Raw genomic sequence first — 21,399 nt, 5'->3', positions numbered from 1 at the left:
GTCCTGGGAATCCTTTACCTGTATCACACTAGATACTACCTGATTTGGCCAAATTTCGGCAACATAACAGTCCCAAAACTTGCGCGAAATCAATTCCCCTGCTGGATCTCACTTGCACTGGCGTAAACCCTCTGATTCCAACTCAAAAAGAGCAATTACAGCTTGTTGGAATTTCTGGTTTTCACTTGTTTTGAGCCCCAACACTTCCCAAAAGTGTTCTCTGACAATTGGACACTGTTCCCAATGCATCTGGCATCCATACGGCTGCAAAACAGTAAATTTCAGACCGCTGTATTTTCTGGTTAGGACCTGTTTTTGACCTAATTTCAGTTGTCAACTGTCCTTGCACTGTTCCCAATGCCTTGGACTACGTGCCCCTTGATTCTGGCATGATTCCGAGCACAAAACAGTCCCAAAACAGCCCAAAATCAGCAATAAAACAGTGCTGATTTTTGTGTGTTTACTTGAGAGGTTATCACCCTCTCGTTTCCCTGCTTTGGAGTAGCAGTTAGCTACTCCTGTTCCTGTTCAGGGAGGCTCTTGCCTCAGCAATAGAGCATCAAACCACAAAACTGTACATGGTCAATCTGATGAGCTCACTAGAGGGGCATAACCATAAAGAATAGGGGAGAGAGAGAGAGCAATGAGAGGTGTGCAGGTCATGACATCCTACACCTCATTATACATAGAGGGTAAGCCAGCACTCCATTGAAGCTCTCCCACGTGTGACAGCACTCAAAAACGAGCTCACAGCTGAAAATCACGTTTTTGCATTCTCTTTAAGTAGTAAACTGGCCTCAGAGTGCCAAGTGTCACTCATTTGTGCATTTTCCCGCTTTAGACCCTCGGGTTTAAAAATATCTCACCTTCAGCCTCTGTTGACTTGGCCACAGAGTAACAAAATGATCCCCATGTCAAACTGCACGTAATGACGCGAAGACATTCTGCCGTCCAAAAATAGCAGTCCCTAAAATTTAGGAGTTTCTGCCATTACATTCTTCTAGGTCATCTGACCCTCTTTGTACACTGTAGCCACACCTAGAATTGAAATGTAGCCTATGTAGCAAAGGATTCCGCTTTGGTTGGCCAATGACCCCACTTTGGCTAACCATAGTCCTTGTCTAACCTTAGTGCTCTATAGCCCTCAGGCCTGGACTCTCTCTGAACAGTTCCACACTGGCTATGCAATGCAAGGCAGTTAGATTTCCAGAGGGGTGTTTCCAAAAGGTAAAACAAACGAAATTCCCCAAAGAAAGAGAAAATAAACAAAAAGGGAATTGCCACTGGCTGGTGACACAGATTGCCAGAGTGAAGGGAAAAACCCCGTTTCGCACGCCTCATCAACTCTTGAATGGAAGCTGACTTTTGTTCTAAGCAGTGATCTCGGATCTCTGTAGGAAGACCCAAGGTAAATCGCTCAATCTGTTCCTTGAACGAGATCTTCTTAAATGAAGAGGCAGTTAGAAAAGAGCTCCAGAATCTCTCGCAATAAGCGTCCACTGTATCCTTCTTTGTCATCTGAAGGTGATTCCAAGCAGTTCGTATGTCGCGTTCATACTCTCGAGTCAGCCATGAAGAAATAAAAAGCCTTTTGAATTTCAACCATTTAACTAGTGCTGTTCTTGTTTAATAGAAGCGTGGGCTACCAAGTTCGAGCATTCCCCTTAAAGTAAGAGGCAACTCTCCGAATCTTAGAGTGCTCTGAGTAACGCCCTCTTGAGAAAGCTATGCCAAACTGCTGTATAAAGCCTTCGAAGCATCTCTACAACTAGGAGCATCTCTATAATGGGAAATCTTATGCTGATTGGGCTCTCTCTCTCTATCTCCTTGCATAAAATAAAGCAAGGCCAAACAGCATAAGATTTCCTAGCCCCTTGCATAGAAAACAACCCACGCAAAAAGCTAGCATTCCATACAAAATAAAGCTTGCATAAAATAAAGCAAGGCCAAACAGCATAAGATTTCCCAGCCCCTTGCATAGAAAACAGCCCACGCAAAAAGCTAGCATTCCATACAAAATCTGCCATGCCAGTTTTCCGTGATCTACGCCGCAAAAAGCAGGCTTCCGTACAGTCATGCCACATGGGCTGCCACATCATCCTTTCAGCCTGCAGCCAGGACTGTTCCATGCCAAAGGGAAAGTGTGTGTGTGTGTGTGTGTGTGTGTGTGTACTGGCAGCCACATCACCAGTTTGTGACAGTTGCCATCTGCTTTGAACATGGAGACATGGAACACACTCCAGCACCATAGCTTTTTCATTAAATCTACAATAGGAATGCCTCAAGCTGGCACCACGATTGAAACTCATGAAACAAACATAGTTGAGAACATAAAATAGTGTTGCACACTCGCTCATAGAACCACCAAAGCCCATGCAAAAGGGAGAACCAATGAATGATAAAAGAATGCCATGTAATTACCTACAATGTGTTGTTAAAAACTTGGTATGAAAGAAACCCTGATGCAAAACTAACTAACGTTGCAGACAGCAGCCTGTAAAGCTAGTCATGATTGCATAAAATTCAATCTCCAACATAAAGAAGCATCAAAATCTCCTCTTTCATATCGTAACAGCTATAATAGACCTGCAAAGAACTTGTCCACCATTCAAAGTGGAAAAGTTTCCAAGAACTTCATTCTTGACATTGGAAAAGTGGTGCATGAAAATGGACTCGTTGTTCCACCTCTGCTGAACTGCCAAATATCGCCACAAACACAAAGGGAGACAGCGAAGTGGCCTCACTCGCGTTCCAACTTCCATGAGCAGTAGCTGTGGACCTTTGCTTCCACATCCTAAATGTTGCCAAGTCTCAATCTAACACTGACTAATCATAATTATAGGGGACCAAGTTAGCCTGCTTGTGATGTGCTATAGCCTATGATGCTTGTCATTTCAAAAACACCATTAGCACAAAAGAAAGATCTGTCCAATGCAGCATCACAAGTCGTAAACACTTACATGGGAAATTATTGAGACCCAGTCCCAACCCCTTGGCTTTTCAGCTGTAGCTCCAAATCTGTCGAAATACCGCCGCTTCTGCGCTTTGGTCATTTTCCCTTTGGCATCCTTTTTTCCAGAATTTGGATCCTTGTGACCATACTGAGAATGTCCAGAGGCCAAACCTTCATTATCCTGATATAATGTAAACAACCATCGGTTGACGTAACAACGTTTATGAACGCTTGCAAGGGAAATCCAGCTGGTGTGAAAAGACAGACAAACCTCCTCGACAAAAACAGGTTTCATAGAGTAGAGCTCAGGAAGCTTGTCCTTCAACCACTCCAGAATGGTGTAGCACATACTTTCCCCTATCAGACTGGATGCCTGTAAATCTAACCTGCTTTGAGGTTAGATAATTTAGTGATGGACTTATGCCATAATGTGCAACCTATGATTCTAACAGAAAATCTATATCCAAACTTGCCAAAAATGTCATGTACTCTAAGCTCCATAGGGTAATGGGACCTCAGTCATCCCGTGCGTGTCAATACAGGGTACTTCAAGACATGAGCGTACATTGTAAAATAAGGAGAAAAGAAGAAATTAAACCTGCTCCTGGAGGCCATGAACAATCGCCTTTTTGGCAAAGTCCGTGTAAGGGTTGTTGTTGATGTTGGATATGTCAAAGGCGGGGATCTGCTGAGGATAAGAAGGGGGAAATGAAATCTCGACGAAGAACGGGGGTACCTCGTTGCTGGTGTGACCTGCCTCGTCTTCTTGCTGGGCGAGTGATGCAGGAGAAGGGTCGATGCGCACTCTAAAGCAGTTGCCCTCGAGCTTCGTGAAGCTGTCATAGAAGATAGACTCCAGCGCCATCATCTCTTCCTCTACCTCCCCATCCTCCATTTCTGCTCGAATTACTGCTGCCCGTAAGGTGCAAAGGATGGCGAGTTCTTTCTAAAAGAAGTCCTACAGGAGAGTTGAGGTAGCCGATGTTTTCAGTGACGATTGAAACACACCTTCAATTTTATTTTAGTTTTAAAATATTAAATGGATCTTTTTATTTCACCTTTCATTTCACATCCTATATATCTTTACTTTTCTTGTATTCTATTGTTTTAGAATGCTAAAGTGAAGCTTCACCTTGCATAATTTTAGCAAATTTTAAACACACAAATTTTTGGCCTTCAAAAGGTCATAGGAGAGTGGATGGAGAATTGGTGCACTTTCTGGACCGTTGATTAAGAATCGCCGATTGACGACACATGTCAAGCGAGCTTGTTTTATAATGTATATAGGTCTTTTAATCATTTTAACTTGGTCCCTTTTTTTAATGTTCAATTGACTTCCTTGTTTTATAAATTTTATATTTTCTTTTTCAAAAATGAACTAGATGTTTGCATCTATGACACACTTAAAATTGTTTTGGCTTTTAGGTCAAAATTTCAAGCATTTATTGGTATTTACACTAAAACTAGTAATCTTTGCCAGTTTTCGTCAAGGTAAGCTTGGAATCTAGCCATTTTTAGCTAGTGAAGAATACACTAAACCTTGCGAAAAGTGCCCTCCCTCCCCCCCCACCCACCCCCTCCAAAAAGAAAAATTAGTTTGCCTTGATTGCTTCACTATGTATATGATAAAAAATAAGATAGCGACAGTGTTGTGGATTTTACCATATGGCATAGCTCATGATGGTGGCTCCATAGCATCTCTCATTGAAGCTACTCTATGACCTCGCATCACAAATGAGATTTTGCATTAAAAGATGTATGGATGTGAAAATTTGCACATTGTAATAAAGATGTAGAGAGATGCATTATCATGCATTGCGATGCTTGTGCCCATAAAAAGAAGAAAAACTCATACGTATGTATGGTGTGGAGTTGGAAACGAACTCCACGTTTATAATAATAATGTGGGGAACGTGCCCTTTCCCCGTCACTTTTATCCCCTCCAATGTACTTATGCCTCTCCTCCAGTGTTGGAAGGACTTTTTTATTGTAAAAATATTACACTTGTACAAGGAAGAACTCATTACCAATGTTTTATAAAAGCATGTATCATCCCACATTGCCATGTCGTGGGGTATGTGTCCCTCTGTTGGGCATAACCAAAATTCTTCAATCCTTGTCATCTTCATCTACAATCTTTTCAATAAAAATGATGTAACTTCATTGCTTTCATGTGTACATGATGTAATCTAAGTACTTTTGAGTTCACAAAAAGGAAGTCAAAATACGAAATATAAGTGTGCCTTTGGTATTGGTCGTCTACATCAAAGCACAATCTTGGATGGGTCGCCTCTTAAACCTTCCTTACATTGTTCCACCACCTTCCCACTAGTATGTGTTCTACCATCATCATCCCTTCTGCGACTTCTGCAACATGTCAACTATCAGATTCGCTTTTGCTATCATGCCTACCAATGTCTGCACCACTTTTGATGTTCGTGGTCTTAGTAGAGGCCGAATCTTCCGTATTGTCCGTCTGTAGGCTCTCTCTCTCTCTCTCACACACACACACACACACACATTCACAAATTAGTAGTCTTTGAGGCAACCCATCTCGCATACATATCGATCAAAAGATGGCCAAGCATAACATCTTTCTCCAAGAGCCTCTAGGCCACAGGCTTTTGAGATGCACGCATAGGTTGGAGAAAGCCATGTTGGGCTTATATTGTAATCAACACGTCCAAGTGATGATATTTTAGAGAAGAAGCCCACGAAGAACTTCTTGATTGCACCACATTTGGCATACATATCAACCAAAGTACTACCAAGCACATCTTTCTCCAACAGCCCCTAACGAGTTTATCAACCACGTCACCATCTTGCGTAAGGTCACAAGCCTTCAAGATGCAACATGGCCTTCGACTTGGCATTTGGCTTCAAGATGCATGCAATATTATTGCATCAAGAGAGAGGCCCTCGCTTTGCACCCGCTCAAACCTGCTCCTATTGCGAGTATCTCGCAAACAATGCACTACAAGAGAAGACATTCCGAATAGGAAGCTCCTCTATGCATACCACATTTGACATACATATAGACTAAGGCATTGCCAAGCACGACATTTTTTGCTACAACCCAGACTAACAATACCCGAGTGAATTTTTAAGCCCATATCAGCATCCTACGTAGAGCCACATGTGTTCAAGATGCATGCATAGGTGATTGCATCTAGAGAAAGGCCCTCACTTTGCATCTGGTGAAAATAGACTAGAGCGCAAATCCTGCAATCAAGAGAGAGGCCCTTGCTTTGCATCCGCTAAAAACAAACCAGAGCTTTTTGGCCTTGCCCTGTGGGGAAAATCCTACAATCAGTGCATTCCAAGAGTCTACACTCCGGACATGAAGCTTCTCAAGAAGTTTTGGAGAGAGGCCCTCGCTTCACATCTGCTAATAACCTAGAGCTTTCTAGCCCTACCCTTGTGGAGAAAATCTTGTAATAAGGAGAGAGGCCATTGCTTTGCATCTGTTGAAAACAAACTAGAGCTTTCTGGCCTTGTCCTGTGGGGAAAATCCTGCAATTCGTGCATTTCAAGAGTCCACACAACGGACAAGAAGCTTTTCAAGAAGTTATGCTCTGAATTGCACTACATTTAGTAATCGTGTCAACCAAGGCATTGCCAAGCATGACATCTTTTTCAACAACCCCTGACTTAACAATATCAACGCAAAATTTTATGCCCTTGCGTAGAGCCACATGCCTTCAAGATGCACGCATATGTGATTGCGTCAGAGGCCCTTGCTTTGCATCCGCTCAAAACAACCTAAAGATTTTTTACTTTGCTCTTATTGTGCATATCCCGCAATCAATGCACTCCAAGAGATGACATTCCGGACATGAAGCTCCTCAAGAACTTTTGATGCTCTCTGAAGTGCACCACATTTGGAATTCCAAGCACGACGTTTTTTTGCAACAACCCAAGACTAACGATATTAGAGTAAATTTTTAAGCCCATATCAGCATCCTGCACAGAGCCACATGCCTTCAAGATGCACACATAGGTGATTTCATATGACAGAGGCCCTCACTTTGCATTCATTGAAAACAACCTAGAGCTTTCTTGCCCTACTCCTGTTGTGCGTGTTAGGTTTCAGGCCGCGTGGCCGGTTTCAATCGGGCGCCTGCCCACTTACATTATTTTCTAGAATGGAAATAAGGAGTTGAGAGTCATCGCTCTCATGTGCTCCACCCAATACTGTGTACTGCTTCTCTTTCCCCCTTCTCTCCTTCCCTCTCTTGCACTCATTGATCCTTCCCCACAAGTGGTATTAGAGCTCAAGAGCCCCGGCATCACCCCTTCCCGACTACCGGCGTGTGCAGCAAGCCCAAAGAGCATGGAACCCTTGAGAGCAAACGAAGCACCTACAGAATCGAGTATCGGAGCTTGGAAGCTCTGCACAAAATTGAGGAGAAACAAATTGGGCACACTGTGTTGAGCTTGAATCTGTAGCAGAGAATCGAGCAAGGGCTTAGTGAATCGGTGATGTTGAGGAAATTGAACAACAGCGAAGGAAAAAGCCAAGCATGGGCTTGAACTGAAGCCGAGTTGCAAGTGAATTAAAGGCAAAACTACACTAGTTCGGGCAACAACGAGTAGACAAAGGACGAGCAAAACAGGTGTGTGGTGATTGCACACGCGCGCACACACACTCACTCAGAGGCCTTTGGCAACTGAAAACGAGCCCAGGCAACACGGTGCACACAAAGGAGCTTTGGAGGGAGCTCACTAGTAGCAGACAGAGGAGCTCAACCGAGCTGTGGGTAAAACCTACCACAGAATCGAGCACACATCCCTGACCTCGCTCGTCAAACAGATCTAGCCTGTAGGCTTTTGATAGTTTGCAGAGAATTGTTTTTTTTTTTTTTTGCCTGCCCAAAGGGCAAAGGCTATAGAGATCACTTCTCTTTTTGCTGACTAAAATAGGAAAAAGGTTGAGTTGTATTTTTAAGCATTTTTTGACATGTAAAAAATGTTGATTGGTTGAAATAAGATAGTGGGTACTCATTGAAATGAATTGTGTAAATCTAATGATGGACATGTCTTGAGTTTTGAAATATCAAATGAACTCTCATATATCAAGGAAAAGATTTTGGGTTGTCCAATGCCTTTGGAAGCATGAAACGTTGACAGCCTTACATGTTAAATGATAAAGCCTTAGAGGCTCCACAAATCCCAAGAGTCACCTTTTCATTTTGAAATTTGTGTTACCCACCTTTTCATTTTGAGAATTTGGTTCACCCCTTTAAACTTGAGGTAATAGACTAAAGTTGTCATTTTTGTAAGGAAAAGATTTTGGGTTGTCCAATGCCTTTGGAAGCATGAAACGTTGACAGCCTTACATGTTAAATGATAAAGCCTTAGAGGCTCCACAAATCCCAAGAGTCACCTTTTCATTTTGAAATTTGTGTTACCCACCTTTTCATTTTGAGAATTTGGTTCACCCCTTTAAACTTGAGGTAATAGACTAAAGTTGTCATTTTTGTTAGTTAAAACGTGATGGAAGGAATTTATCATTTGGAGCTTTAACCTTTAAAGATTTTTTATTTTTATTTTTAAAGATTTTAAAGCTAAGTTAGAACTTAAAGATGTAGAACTTTTAAAGTAAGGTCTTGGATGATCCAAAGAGTTTTTTTTTTATTAGAAGGTAAAACTTTGAATTAAAAAAAGTGAAAATGTTACATGGATCCACAAGTAGGGGGAGGGTCACCCCGAGACGCTAGAGTTTTAGGACTTAGAACTTTAAAGCTTTTAAAGTGGGATTTACAACTTTCGGATCTACAGTTTTAAATTTGTAAAAAGGGTTCTAGAGTTTAAAAATGTAGAGTTTTCAAAGTGGGGTGTAGAGCATAGGGATCTAAAGCTTAGGGTGCTTTTTTAATTCAATTCTATGTGCACGCTTTATGTTTTTTTTATAAAAAGCTTAGAGATGTAGTGATTTTAAAGTGGGATCTACCCTCAGATCAATGCCTAAAATTGACGCCTACTTTTTTTTGTCAAGGGCTATTTTGCCTATCAAAACAATCTCAAAATTGCCTGTCATTTTTCGTATTTATATCTTTAAGTTAACGTTATATATAGCCAATTATATAAGTTGATTGCATTACACAAAGCATATGAAAGGGGGCTTGAAAAATTGGATGTCAAAAAGAAATTTTTATCATGCCTGGCAAGCCTTGTGATTTTATCACTTGTTTATATAAATTTTTTATTTAACTTTGACTTACACACTATAGTGTGTGCAAGCCATCGCTCCCACTCTGACTTCAACAATCCGGCTAGCGATCCGCTCACAGGCTCACACACACCCGAGCGTGAGAGAGGGAGCGAGTGAGTGAGTGAGAGAGAACGGAACTTTGACAACAAAACCTCGTCATCGGCATCGAACACTCTTGTCCAACGGCGAGAGGTGGCCTCGACATCGGCAATTCACCACCAACATCAATGAGAGCGGATCGGCTCTCGGCTAGTCTCTGACATCGACTCAGAGTTTTGGCACCAACATCGTCTCGATCCTAGTCCTTCAACTTCGACATCATCGGTGTTCTTCATCGATTACCCGATGGATTCTCGACATCCGACCCCGACATTAGTGTTCTCGCGGACAAGCGTTTTCCCGTGGACGGATGTGCTTGCGACACGCACGGGTGAGGTACCTCTATGTTAGAGGAGTGACACCCGATATCGGCACCGAGCGTACCGATTACGCTCTATGGCACAGTTTTCAGCTTCAACTTCTTTGGCGGCTATTCCACTAACGCATTTTCGTCCGACAACAAAAATCGACATGACATTCCCATTCTACACTAACACGCAGGTTTACAAGGGGTTTTCGACCCACATAATCTAGTTTCTCCAGTTTTTTCAGGCGTTTACAGGCACGCCTTCACATGCAATTTTGGCAACAGTTTCTTCGTGGATGACCATGCAGTGACAAATTCTTGTTCTGTTTTAGAACACCTAGTGCTGTTGAGATCTTTTGAGAGCAGATATTCCCGTAGGGATCCTTTTTACTGCACGCAATAGTTCTTGGCACCTGTTTGTGCGCAGTCACTTATGTATGTTGAGTTGTGGTCACTGCCTATGTACGTTGTTTGTGGCACCAATTCGGTGTGATACTTTGGCAGTTTTCTCGACCGTTTCTGAGACTCAGACGGGAAGAGCCCTTTTTGAGACTATGGCTAGTCGTTTTGAGTCTGCTCTAGCCTTTTGGAGGGTCGTTGCGTGAGGTTCTCTTTGAGTTAGGGTATTCTCAAATGTTGAGATACCTTCGGTGATACAGGTAACTGGAGTTCCCCTCTTATGGTACCCTTGTCATAGGATATGTATCCGGTCGGAATTTTCTGCTTTTGACGCCGAGTTGGCGATCACACGACAATTGGTTTTGAGCATTTTATGGCCAGTGGTTGTTTTGAGCAGTTTATGCGCTTACTTTTTTCCTATCGGGTTTGAGAATTTGCTCCCCGTACAGAGGAGACTCTGCCGGATTTTTTCCACGAGTCCATTTTTATGCATTCTTGGCACATTTGGCTATTCTTACAAGGTGATTTTACTACTTTTGGTTTGAGTTTCTGCTCCTGTTTTATAGGGGAAACTTTGCCAAAATTGTCCCAAGAAATTCGCCATAAAGTTTTTGGCCACATTCTCTTGAGTCATGGCTGCGAGTAGTGCTTCCAAAAGAGAAGAGTACTACATCAAAAAGTTTGGTGGCACAAACTTTGCTATTTGGCGGGAGCGTATGCAAGATGTTTTGATCAACAAAGTCTTGATAGCACCCTTGCGTGAAAGAAGAGAGAATGCGTACACTGATGATGAGTGAGAAGACTTGAATGAGCATGCTATGGCGACCATTCACCTTCACCTTGGTGAATCCATTTACTTTACTATAATGGATAAGACCAATGCCAAAGATGTATGGGATGCTCTATGTGCAGCTTGGGATGGCAACAATGCCTCGAACAAGGTTTTCTTGATGAAGAAACTTATGCGCATGAATATGAAAGAAGGCATTGATGTTAGTTCTCAAATGAACAAGTTTATCAACATATTTTCACAAAAAAATCTTCAAAAGGTTTCAATTTTGGTGATGAAATGAAGGCTATTTTCTTGCTATGTTCGCTACCATCGTCATGGGATACCTTCAACACAACCATAAGCAATTCTGCACCTAATGGCAAGCTAGTTTTTAGCGATGTTGCTAGTGTGTTGCTCACTGAGGAGATTTGATGTCAATCTCTTGATGTGATTGGGCATGGTGATGTGCAAGTGGCTAGTGGAAATCGTGAAAAAAAGCAGCGTGGTCATAGTCGCAATCGTTCTCAAGATCGCACGCAAGGTCATAGCAAGAGTCACGACAAAGACATGAGAAATGTTGAGTGTTACTAATGCCATAAAAAGGGACAATTGAAGAAAATTTGCCTCACATTGCAACGTGACAAGGACAAGGAGAAAGAAAAGTCTGAAAAACCTACAAGTAGCATGAAAATTGAAGAGCTTAATGTGGTTGATTCTCCAGCCATTGAGATTGTTTCTGATGTGCCAAATGATGTGTTGATTTTCACATCGGATTTGAGTCATGATGCATTTGTTATCTCTTGATGAGTGTTATGCATAGAATTGGATTGTGGACTCAAGTGCTAGCTTTCACATGACTCATCACAAGGAGTCACATGAAAGCTATATCTTGACGAGTGTTATGCATAGAATTGGATTGTGGACTCAGGTGCTAGCTTTTATGTGACTCCTCACAAGGAGTGATTTTCTACATACACTGCCACACATTTGCACAATGTTGCACAATGAAGCTAGGCAATCCTTATGAGCTTGATATATGCGGTGTGGACAACATCAAGTTTTCTATTCGTAATGGCACTGAGTTTATGCTGTCTAATATCAGACATGTACCCAAATTGACAAAGAGTTTGATGTTTGTTTGGACAGCTAGATGATTTGGGTTACACTACCATATTTGCTCATGGTTCTTGGATTATCAAAAAGGAAAATCTGATCATGCTTAAAGACCAAAAGTCTAGCTCATTGTACTCACTTTATGTCTCTTCCGTGAAAGAGAATTCTATTTGTGTAGTCGAGCTGCCGTCTATAGAGTTGTGGCATAGCTGGCTAGGTCATATGAGTCAGAAGGGAATGAAAGTCTTGCAACTTTCTGGATATATCCCTGATTTAGATTACTCTAACTTCTCTTCATGTGAGCATTGCATCTATGGAAAACAAACTAGTTTGACATCAGCACCTTTAGACAAGGAGTTAGGAAGTCCTCTAGGTCTCATTCATAGCAACTTGTGCGGACCTATGCCAATCAAGTCACTAGGGGGAGCATTATACTTCTTGACATTCATAGATGACTCTACTAGAAAGGTGTGGGTTTGTCTCTTGAAGCAAAAGAGCGACGTCTTTAGTGTCTTTCAAAAATTCTTAGCCTTGGTAGAGAACCAATCGGGTAGAAAGCTTAAAGCTTTGTGAAGTGACAACAGAGGCGAGTACATCTCCTTTGAGTTCAAGGACTTCTACAAGAAACGAGGCATTAGAAGACAATTTACCACGCCTTACACACCCACCCAAAACGGTGTGGCTGAGAGGATGAATAGAACCATTCAAAAACGGGTCTCTTCTATGTTGTCTACAACCAACTTACCTCAAGAATTTTGGGGAGAAGTTGTTATGATGACTGCTTATTTGATCAATCGGTCACCTAGTACACCACTAAAGTACAAGGTTTTGTAGGAGATGTGGATGGGTAAACAACCCAATTATGACAGATTACGTGTATTTGTGTGTGAGGCATTCTCACATGTGCCAAAAGCGCTTAGACAAAAGCTAGATCACAAAAGTGCACCTTCATTGCATATGGCATAGACGGAGAGATGGGATATCGGCACCCGGAATCTAAGAAGGTTATATGCAACTCACAGATGATATTCAATGAGTCTAAGATGCATAGAAAGCCAATGAAAGACTTCGAGTATCACAGAGTACGGTTTGAAGATGTTGCCTCACCAAATCCAGCAGTCGGGCACTTCGGAGATCCACTCGTACATTTTGTGCACCTGAGTGTTTTGAGCCAGGATTGGACTATTTGCTAGTCCACTGACTACGATGAGCACACTTGCTACAAAGAGGCCATTCAAATGGATGATAACATGAAGTGGGAAGAGGTTATGCAATCTGGGTATAATTCAATCTTAGCAAACGAAACATGGGAATTGACGAAGTTACCTATAGGTAAAGGAGGCATTGCCATGCGAATGGGTGTATAAGAAGAAGTATACCATCGATGACCCGAGCCTAAGTATAAGGTTAGATTGGTTGCTAAAGGATTCAAATAAACAAAAGGCGTTTGATGAAATCTTTTCTCCAATGGTCAAGATGACACTGCGTCTTGTGCCTGTTCTAGTAGCCATCAAGGATATGGAATTGGTCCAAATGGATGTGAAGACAACTTCTCTTCATAGGGATCTTGAAGAGGATGTCTACATGAAACATCCCAAAGGTTTTGCGATAAAGCCTGAGAAGGCAACACGGGTAGAACTGGTGTGTAGACTCAAGAAGGCTTTGTATGGGTTAAAGCAAGGCTCAAGGCAATGGTACATCAAGTTCGATAAGTACATTCAGTCCCAGGGTTAGGTATGGAGTCAAGAAGAATCACTACTTGTACACAAGGAGGTTGAAGGATGGTTCCCTGATTTTGTGTATGGATGATATGCTCATAGTCGGGAAGTCAAAAGATGAAATTGCACTTCTCAAAGATACCTTAAGCAAGCAGTTTGATATGAAAGATTTGGGTGATGCACATACTTTTTTGGTATGCGTATCACGAGAGATCGTAAACATGGTATACTTGAACTTCACAGGAAGGGTTTATTCACAAGGTCTTACAATGTTTTAGTATGCAAGGGGGGAAAGCATTGAGTAGCCCAATGGTTGCATACAAAAAACTTAGCAAGCATGATTGTCCCAAATCGGATGTTGAAAAGGTAGAGATGACAAAGGTGCCGTATTCTTCAACAATTGGTAGTCTCATGTTCGCCATGGTTAGCACATGGCCAAACATTGCATATGCAGTGGGAGTGGTTAGCATGTTTATGGAAAATCTAGGTAGAAAGCATTGGGAAGCAATGAAGCATATCTTGAGATACATCAAGGGATCAACTAGCAAGTGCTTACACTATGGGAACTGTGATGCATCCATAGTTGGATACACTAATTTGGATTATGCAGTTTGTGTGGACACTAGGCGATCCACATCTGGCTACGTTTTCTTGTTTGTTGGAGCGGCAATTTCTTGGAGATCATGTCTCTAGAATTTCACTTCTTCTTCCACCACTGAGGCTGAGTATGTTGCAGTTTCTAGTTCCAGAAAGGAATCTATGTGGTTATCTCGTCTAGTGGTAGACCTTGGTATACACCAGACTCCAATGCCACATTGCAACAGTCAGAGTACAATTGCGTCAGCAAAGAACCTCGTGTTTCACTCCAAGTCGAAATACATAGAGGTCAGGTATCATGTGGTACAAGATATTTTGGCTAGCAAACACATTGAGTTAGCCAAAGTTCACACGGATGAAAACCCAGCGGATACTCTAACAAAGAGCTTAGCCTCAGAGCGATTAGCACATTGCATAGAGATGACGGGCATAGGGTGAAGCTACAATCATGCTTCACGTTTGTACAGTTGTACATAATAGCCCCTACATTCTTTATCCACTTGGGCCACGTTGGCCTTCAAGTGGGAGATTGTTAGGTTTCAAGCCCCGTGGCCAGTTTCGACCGGGCGCCCGCCCACTTACATTATTTGCTTATAATGGAAATAAGGAGTTGAGAATCATTGCTCTCATGTGCTCCACCCAATATTGTGTATTGTGTTTCCTTCCCCCTTCTCTCCTTCCCTCTCTTGCACTCAACGATCCTTCCCCACAATGCATATCCGCAATCAGTGCTTGGCATACTTATCAACCAAGGCAGCCAGAAGCACGACAACTCTTTCAACAATCCCAATTAACAATATCAATGTGAATTTTTATGCCCATATCGACACCTTGCGTAGAGTCACATGCCTTCAAGATGCACAAGTATGTGATTGCATCAGGAGAAAGGCCCTCACTTTGCATCTGCTCAAAATAGCCTAGAGATATTTGGCCCTACCCCTGTTACGCATATCCCGCAATCAATGCACTCCAAGAGACGACATTCCGGACAGGAAGTTCCTCAAGCACTTTTTGTGCTCTTTGAAGTGCATCACATTTGGTATACATATGGATCAAGGCATTGCCAAGCACGACATTTTTTTCACAACAACCCAAGACTAACGATATCATAGTAAATTTTGAAGTCCATAACAGCATCATGCATAGAGCCACATGCCTTCAACATGCGCACGTAGGTGATTTCATATGGATGGAGGCCCTCACTTCACATCCACTGAAAATATCCGTTGAGAGACGACTTTTCGGACATGAAACCCCTCAAGCACTTTCTCTGCTCTATGAAGTGCACCAACATTTGGCATACATATCGACCAAGGTAGTGTCAAGCACGATTCCTCTTTTCAACAACATCTTGCATATAGCCACTTGCCTTCAAGATGCACACGTAGGTGATAGTGTCTGGAGAAAGGCCCTTGTTTCGCATTTGTTGAAAACAGTCGAGAGCTTCCTAGTCCTGTCCTTTTTGGGCATATCCTAAATCAGTGTGTTCCAAGAGACGACATCCCATACAAGAGCACTACATTTGGCACACATATCGACCAAGGCATTGCTTATCACCCAAATTTTTTGCAACAACCCTTGACTAACAATATCATAGTGACTTTTTAAGCCCATATTGGCATCTTGAGTAGAGCCACATGCCTTCAAGATGCACGCGTAGGTGATTGCATCTGGACAGAGGCCCTCACTTGGCATTTGCTGAAATCAGCCCATCCCTTCCTAGCCTACTCCTATTGTGCATATCCCGCTATTAGTGCATTCCATTCCGGACAGTAAGCTCCTCAAGCACTTTTTGTGCTTGCTAAAGTGCACCACATTTGGCATACATATCGACCAAGGCAGTGCCAAGCATGACATCTCTTTTCAAGAGCATCTTGCGTAGAGCCACATGCCTTCAAGATGCACGCGTAGTTGATAGCGTCCTGAGAAAGGTCCTTGCTTCGCACCTACTCAAAATAGCCTAGGTCTTCCTGGCCCTGCTCGTGTTGGGCATATCCTGCAACCAGTGCATTCCAAAAGATGACATCCCATTGAGAAATTGCAATTTGAACATAACCTCTCTACTTGTATTAATGATAATTGCATGATGGTTGTGTTCATGGCAGGGAGGGCACATAACTTCTGGATTGACACATAGCTTAAAACTCAAGGAAATGAAACTTGATGAAACTTAAAATTTGACCAGCCAAACAACACCTTCCCAGACTGTTGGCCCATATGGCCTCTTGTCTTGCAAAGTCTTGGGGTGGTCGTCAGGGTAAAGGGGTCTCTTCAAAGCCACTCCTAAGGATCCTACTACATACACACACCCCAAAGGCCTGTAGCCTCCAACCCTCTCCAACTACATCATCAACCACTCTTTGCCTTCTTTAGCCCGATCCTCTCTTGCTGTCTCTACTTTTTTCCACGTTACTTTTGGGAATTGTTTTTCAATTCTTTGGTATTCCACATGGAAAATCGTGGCATCTACATTCTCCAAATTGGTATTAGACAATCAAGGTAACAAGAAAACAAGTGGAAGGGCCACGATGACTTTCTAAAACAATAAGAAAGTGATAAAATCATTAGGTTGAGTTTAACTGGCATCAATGTTTGGGGAAGGATTGCCTCAGCTTAGTCTTAGGCTAGTTGAATATCAAGACTGGCCACCTGCAAACCATGGTAAAGGGAAGAAAAGCTAGTGAAATATGTGAGAAAGTAGTTCAAAAATCCTGCAAATTTTTAAAATTTTGCTAGTATTTCCGGTTTGCTTCTTTGCGAGGAGGAAACTCAACAGCAACCACTTACTAAAAGAGACTTTCCCAAACACTGACTGTAATCAAGCTATAGAATGCAAGAAAACTCAAGCCATGTGAGACTGTGAAATAAAAAGAATTAATTAATATATGTGTGTGTATAGAATTTATTAGAATTATGCAAGGTGAAGCTTCACTTTAACATTCTAAAACAATAGAATACAAAACAAGGTAAAGATTTACGGCGGCCTACAGAAGAGAGAGAGAGAGAGAGAGAGAGAGAGAGAGAGAGAGAGAGAGAGAGAGAGAGAGACCTTGACTCCAACGAAGTGAGAGAGGTGGGGGGGGGGGGTACTCCCATATGCACACATTAAAATCCAAAAACGTTCAAATGCCACATGGAGAACATCCAACAATTCAATGGTAAAGGAATTGCACCAAAAAATTTCGCTTTTCCTAATGTCCTTATGTATGAGTGTTATATTAATTGACCTCATGAAAACATAAAGCATATAAAGTATTAGTGAGAGTTTAGGAATTGATCCAATTCTTGTATAAATATATCAATAAAACAAATTACACAATAAAATGATGTCTCAATGATGCATGCTATTAAATAAAATATCTTTAGGATAGAAATGAATATTGAAAATGTCTAAACATAATCCCTAATAATAATACATGCACTAAAGTAACAAGGTGACATTCACATATCATAACAAAAAGTTGAAAAAAAAATCTTAGTTGTGAAAAAATTCTAAAGCTAATCCCTAATAATAATACATGCACTAAAGTAATAAGGTGACATTTGCATATCAAAACCAAAAGTTTTAGAAAAAAATTAGCATCAAAAAAATCTTTCATTTAAGGACAATTTATAAATTTTTAGTTAGAAATTGTCTGTAAATGAAAAGAAAATGTACAAGGAAAAAAGTATGTTTTAGATATTAAAAAGTTGACAAGAAAGTCATTAGATCCTTCAATGACGAGACCCATTTATAAACTAAACAATTTTTTTTAAAAAAAAGTCAAGTGAGCATTAAATAAAATGATGAAAAAAGACACTTACATTATAAAAGGAAAATATAACCTTTATAAAACTTATAAACTAGCAAAAATTTAAAAAAGAAAAAAATTCAAGTGAGCATTAAATAAAGGGACCAAATTACAATGATGGAAAGACCCGTTTATATTATAACAAGTGATGAGATCACGAGGCCTGCCTGCTTGCCATTTTTGGAGGTAGTGCAGTGTATTTCTCCATTTTTCTCAATTGTAAAATTTAATTAAAAAATTGACAAAAACTAAAACCAAAGGCAACTCTTAACGTTTGCCCTTTGAGCAGTGGGAAAAAAAAACTCTGTTTACCTATCATTTTTGCAAAATTGATATTTATATATGAGAGTAAACAAAATTGCATCGGATTGATATTAATTAGAATCATACAAAGAGGAATGCTTGAGGGAATTATGTCTCATTGATGGTGACATTCAAACCAAGTGAAACACATTGTAGTCCACATGCCTTTGGAAAAGAAATACTACAGTTTGGAGCTGCTACAGTATGCCAAAAATTTTGTGAATGGCATGTCAACCATAGCCCGCTACAACAAGAGAGCAATGTATTGTAACATGCGCATACTTGGATTTTACCAACACCATGGATTCAATCAAATTTTTTAACGAGAAATGATAGTACTCTTCTAGCTTTCCATTCTTCCTTGATAAATAGCTCAATGATGTTACATGGTGGTGGAAGTTTTATGAGCTCTATACCAAAAGCTTTGCTATGGAGGCGATGGTGCCAAATTAGCACCACACAAGAGAGACACACGAGAGAGCTTTGCGAGTTGACTGCTTGGCTGATGGAAGCAAGAGACTCAGATGCCCCTGCGGGAGCTTGAGAGACGATTCTTGCAGCACACAAGGGCTACGATGGAGGGGTCTTGGACAATTGCTGCAAACATTTGCTAATAGGGCACTCTGATCGTAGAGCTTGGCTGTGAGCTGAGGTGTTGATTTGGAGGTGCCGGAGCCCGAGGCAAAAGGGAAGAGAAGAAAGTCATGGGGTCTTTTGTAGCATGGCCATATTGAGAAGATTGTCACACTCACATTTGTTAGCATCCTAAATACCATGTCGCTCTCGATCTCATTTCATACCTTGCAAAATCCACTCTGATGTCTCTCATGGAGTCGCTCTTGTGACGCCATGCTCTCACAATGTCGCTCGGCCTTCATCCCCATACAATGATGTGTTGCTGCCTAATTAATCCGAACTACCAGCCTCTATGTACCATAAGAGCCAAGGGCCCATCCTTGGTTCCTCTAGCTTTGGTTGCATGTCTCCCCACACGACTCCAGGGCCATGCCTTCAATCTCGCCCCCATCCTTTGCTACCCTGGCTCAAAATGGCATCATTGCAGTAGTTGACCTGCAGAGCACGCCTTAACTAGTGTCTATACTTTAACAGTCTCGTATGGAGGGTGGTTCCACAAGAAGCCCCTCATATGAGATAGAGAGAGAGAGTCTACACATTTCTCTTTAAAAGGAATCTGGAACCATAAGGAAAATTCAAGCACCTCTCTTTGTCATGCGCCCTGTGCTCTCTCTCTCTCTCTCTCTCTCTCTCTCTCTCTCTCTCTCTCTCTCTCTCTCTCTCTCTCTCTCTCTCTCTCTCTCTCTCTCTCTCTCTCTCTCCATGTGCCCTCGCGGGCCCTTCTCCCTTTTGTCTTCCCAAAGCCATGATAGCATCTCGACAGATTCCCTTTCTTATAGCACCAGAAAAAACTTCCCCATCGTACTGTGCCCACAGAATTACATAGACAAACTTTCTCCCACTTGTAGGAGGCTTTGCTTCATCACAGAACATGTTATCATCATCACCCTAACTGCCATTGCATTTTCTCAAAGAGGGAGAGATAAATGTAGCAGCTGCATGAGAGCCTCCCCTACAACCAGCGCGCGAGAGAGAGAGAGAGAGAGAGAGAGAGAGAGAGAGAGAGAGAGAGAGAGAGAGAGAGAGAGAGAGAGAGAGAGAGAGAGAGAGAGAGAGAGAGCCACACCATCCTCTCAATGTTCTCCATTAGAGTGGAACAACACTACCCCTCGATTCACTACCACATTGCACCAACATGGACCAAACTAGTTCATGACCACCTCATCTCCTCATCAGCTTCATCAATGTTTCCTTTTCAAGCATGTAGACAAACATCTTCTACACTCATAGCCTCCCCTCCTGCAGAGCATGATGGCACAGAGGGAGGGAGACCATGGGCTTGAGTGGGACAAAGAGAGAAACAAGCTTTGTCCACTCTATGCATCACCAAGAAATGAGCAAGACTCCCTCCGTCTCTCCCCCCTAGCACTCACATCGACACTCGATAGAATATCCCTCTGTGTCGCTCGATAATTGCGTCGACAACATGAGAACTCTCTCTCTCTCTTCTCTTTTCTGCTTTTGTTCGCAAAAGGACATAAGTATTAAGAATCTCGCTAGATTTGCACTAATAAAGCATGGAAATTTTTTTTGGCTCACCTACATCGACATATTCAAACTCATTAAAGAGTTTCTTTACTCAACTAGTGCCAATAAGTAACATGGTCAAGATATGTCATCATTTTCTTGACAAGCTCTTGGAACAATGAGTGCCCTCTATTTTATCTACCAATCATTTTTTTTGGTTCCAAAAAAAAATTAGTCTTATTTTTAGCCAACCAAAAAGAGAACTTATCTCTATGCCTTTGTCCTTTGGGCAGGCTTCTAGAAGGATGCATTTATAAGGTTATAAAACACATAAAAGCATCTAGAAGATCCTAGAAGGTAGAAGGTTCGGTTCTTGAAGCATCGAGAAGATTTTAGAAGTCCAAAAAGCATTTAGAAGCATCTGAAGGTTATAGAAGGTTCTAGAAACATCGAGAAGATTCTAAAAGTTCAAGAAGGTTCTAGAGTTAGCTAAAAGAATATAAAAAGTTCTATAAAGATTTAGAACTCCGAGGAAGAACCTAAAAGATTTTAGAAGACCTAAAAGCTTCTAACATGTATAGAAGAACTAAAATCTTCTAAAAGGTAGAAGGTTGGCTTTAGTATAAATAGAGGTCTTGGGCTACACGCCCCTTAGTCTTGCCAACACCAGTTATGAGGCTTTTGTGAGGTAAATCCTCTTTTAACTTTTGTCTTCTTATCTAGCCATGTTCTTGCCTTGTACTCTATTTTTGTAATTCAAGTTTTGTAATCAAGATTAAGTGTCTAATCAAGTTCCAAGATCTTGTATATTGCAAGCACCTGCTCTTGCTCTTCTCTAGCTCAAAATGCGCTCGTAACAAAGCGTTCCCTTATTTTCTTCGGTTAGGAAAAATGTTTTTGGCAAATCCCGCGTGGAGAGAGAGAGAGAGAGAGAGAGAGAGAGAGAGAGAGAGAGAGAGAGAGAGAGAGAGAGAGAGAGAGAGAGAGAGAGCATCTCAAAAGATACCCCACTATTTTTTATTTGTTCAAA

General features: G+C 41.6%; 1 protein-coding gene across 3 annotated transcripts in view; it reads right to left on the bottom strand.

Moving 5' to 3' along the window:
• The window catches only part of LOC147428943 (uncharacterized), a 39,640-nt gene extending 35,693 nt beyond the window's left edge, over positions 1–3,947 (bottom strand). Inside the window, exons 1-3 of one of the 3 annotated variants that reach the window (XM_086495174.1) lie at positions 3,552–3,947; positions 3,225–3,326; positions 2,961–3,134 (exon numbers count right to left, since the gene is read on the bottom strand). In XM_086495174.1, the coding sequence (XP_086351300.1) occupies positions 2,961–3,134; positions 3,225–3,326; positions 3,552–3,848 (573 nt within the window). In that variant the 5' untranslated portion in view covers positions 3,849–3,947. The remainder of the gene's footprint in view (positions 1–2,960; positions 3,135–3,224; positions 3,327–3,551) is intronic. The other 2 variants (XM_086495175.1, XM_086495176.1) reach the window with 2 other exon arrangements.
• Positions 3,948–21,399: the final 17,452 nt, after the last annotated feature.

Source organism: Adiantum capillus-veneris, chromosome 22 (genome assembly GCF_014529385.1).
Source record: "Adiantum capillus-veneris isolate H3 chromosome 22, ASM1452938v2, whole genome shotgun sequence".
NCBI classification, from domain to species: Eukaryota; Viridiplantae; Streptophyta; class Polypodiopsida; order Polypodiales; family Pteridaceae; genus Adiantum; species Adiantum capillus-veneris.
The sequence above is the reverse complement of the archived record's forward strand: the minus strand, read 5'-3'. Positions and strand labels throughout refer to the sequence as shown.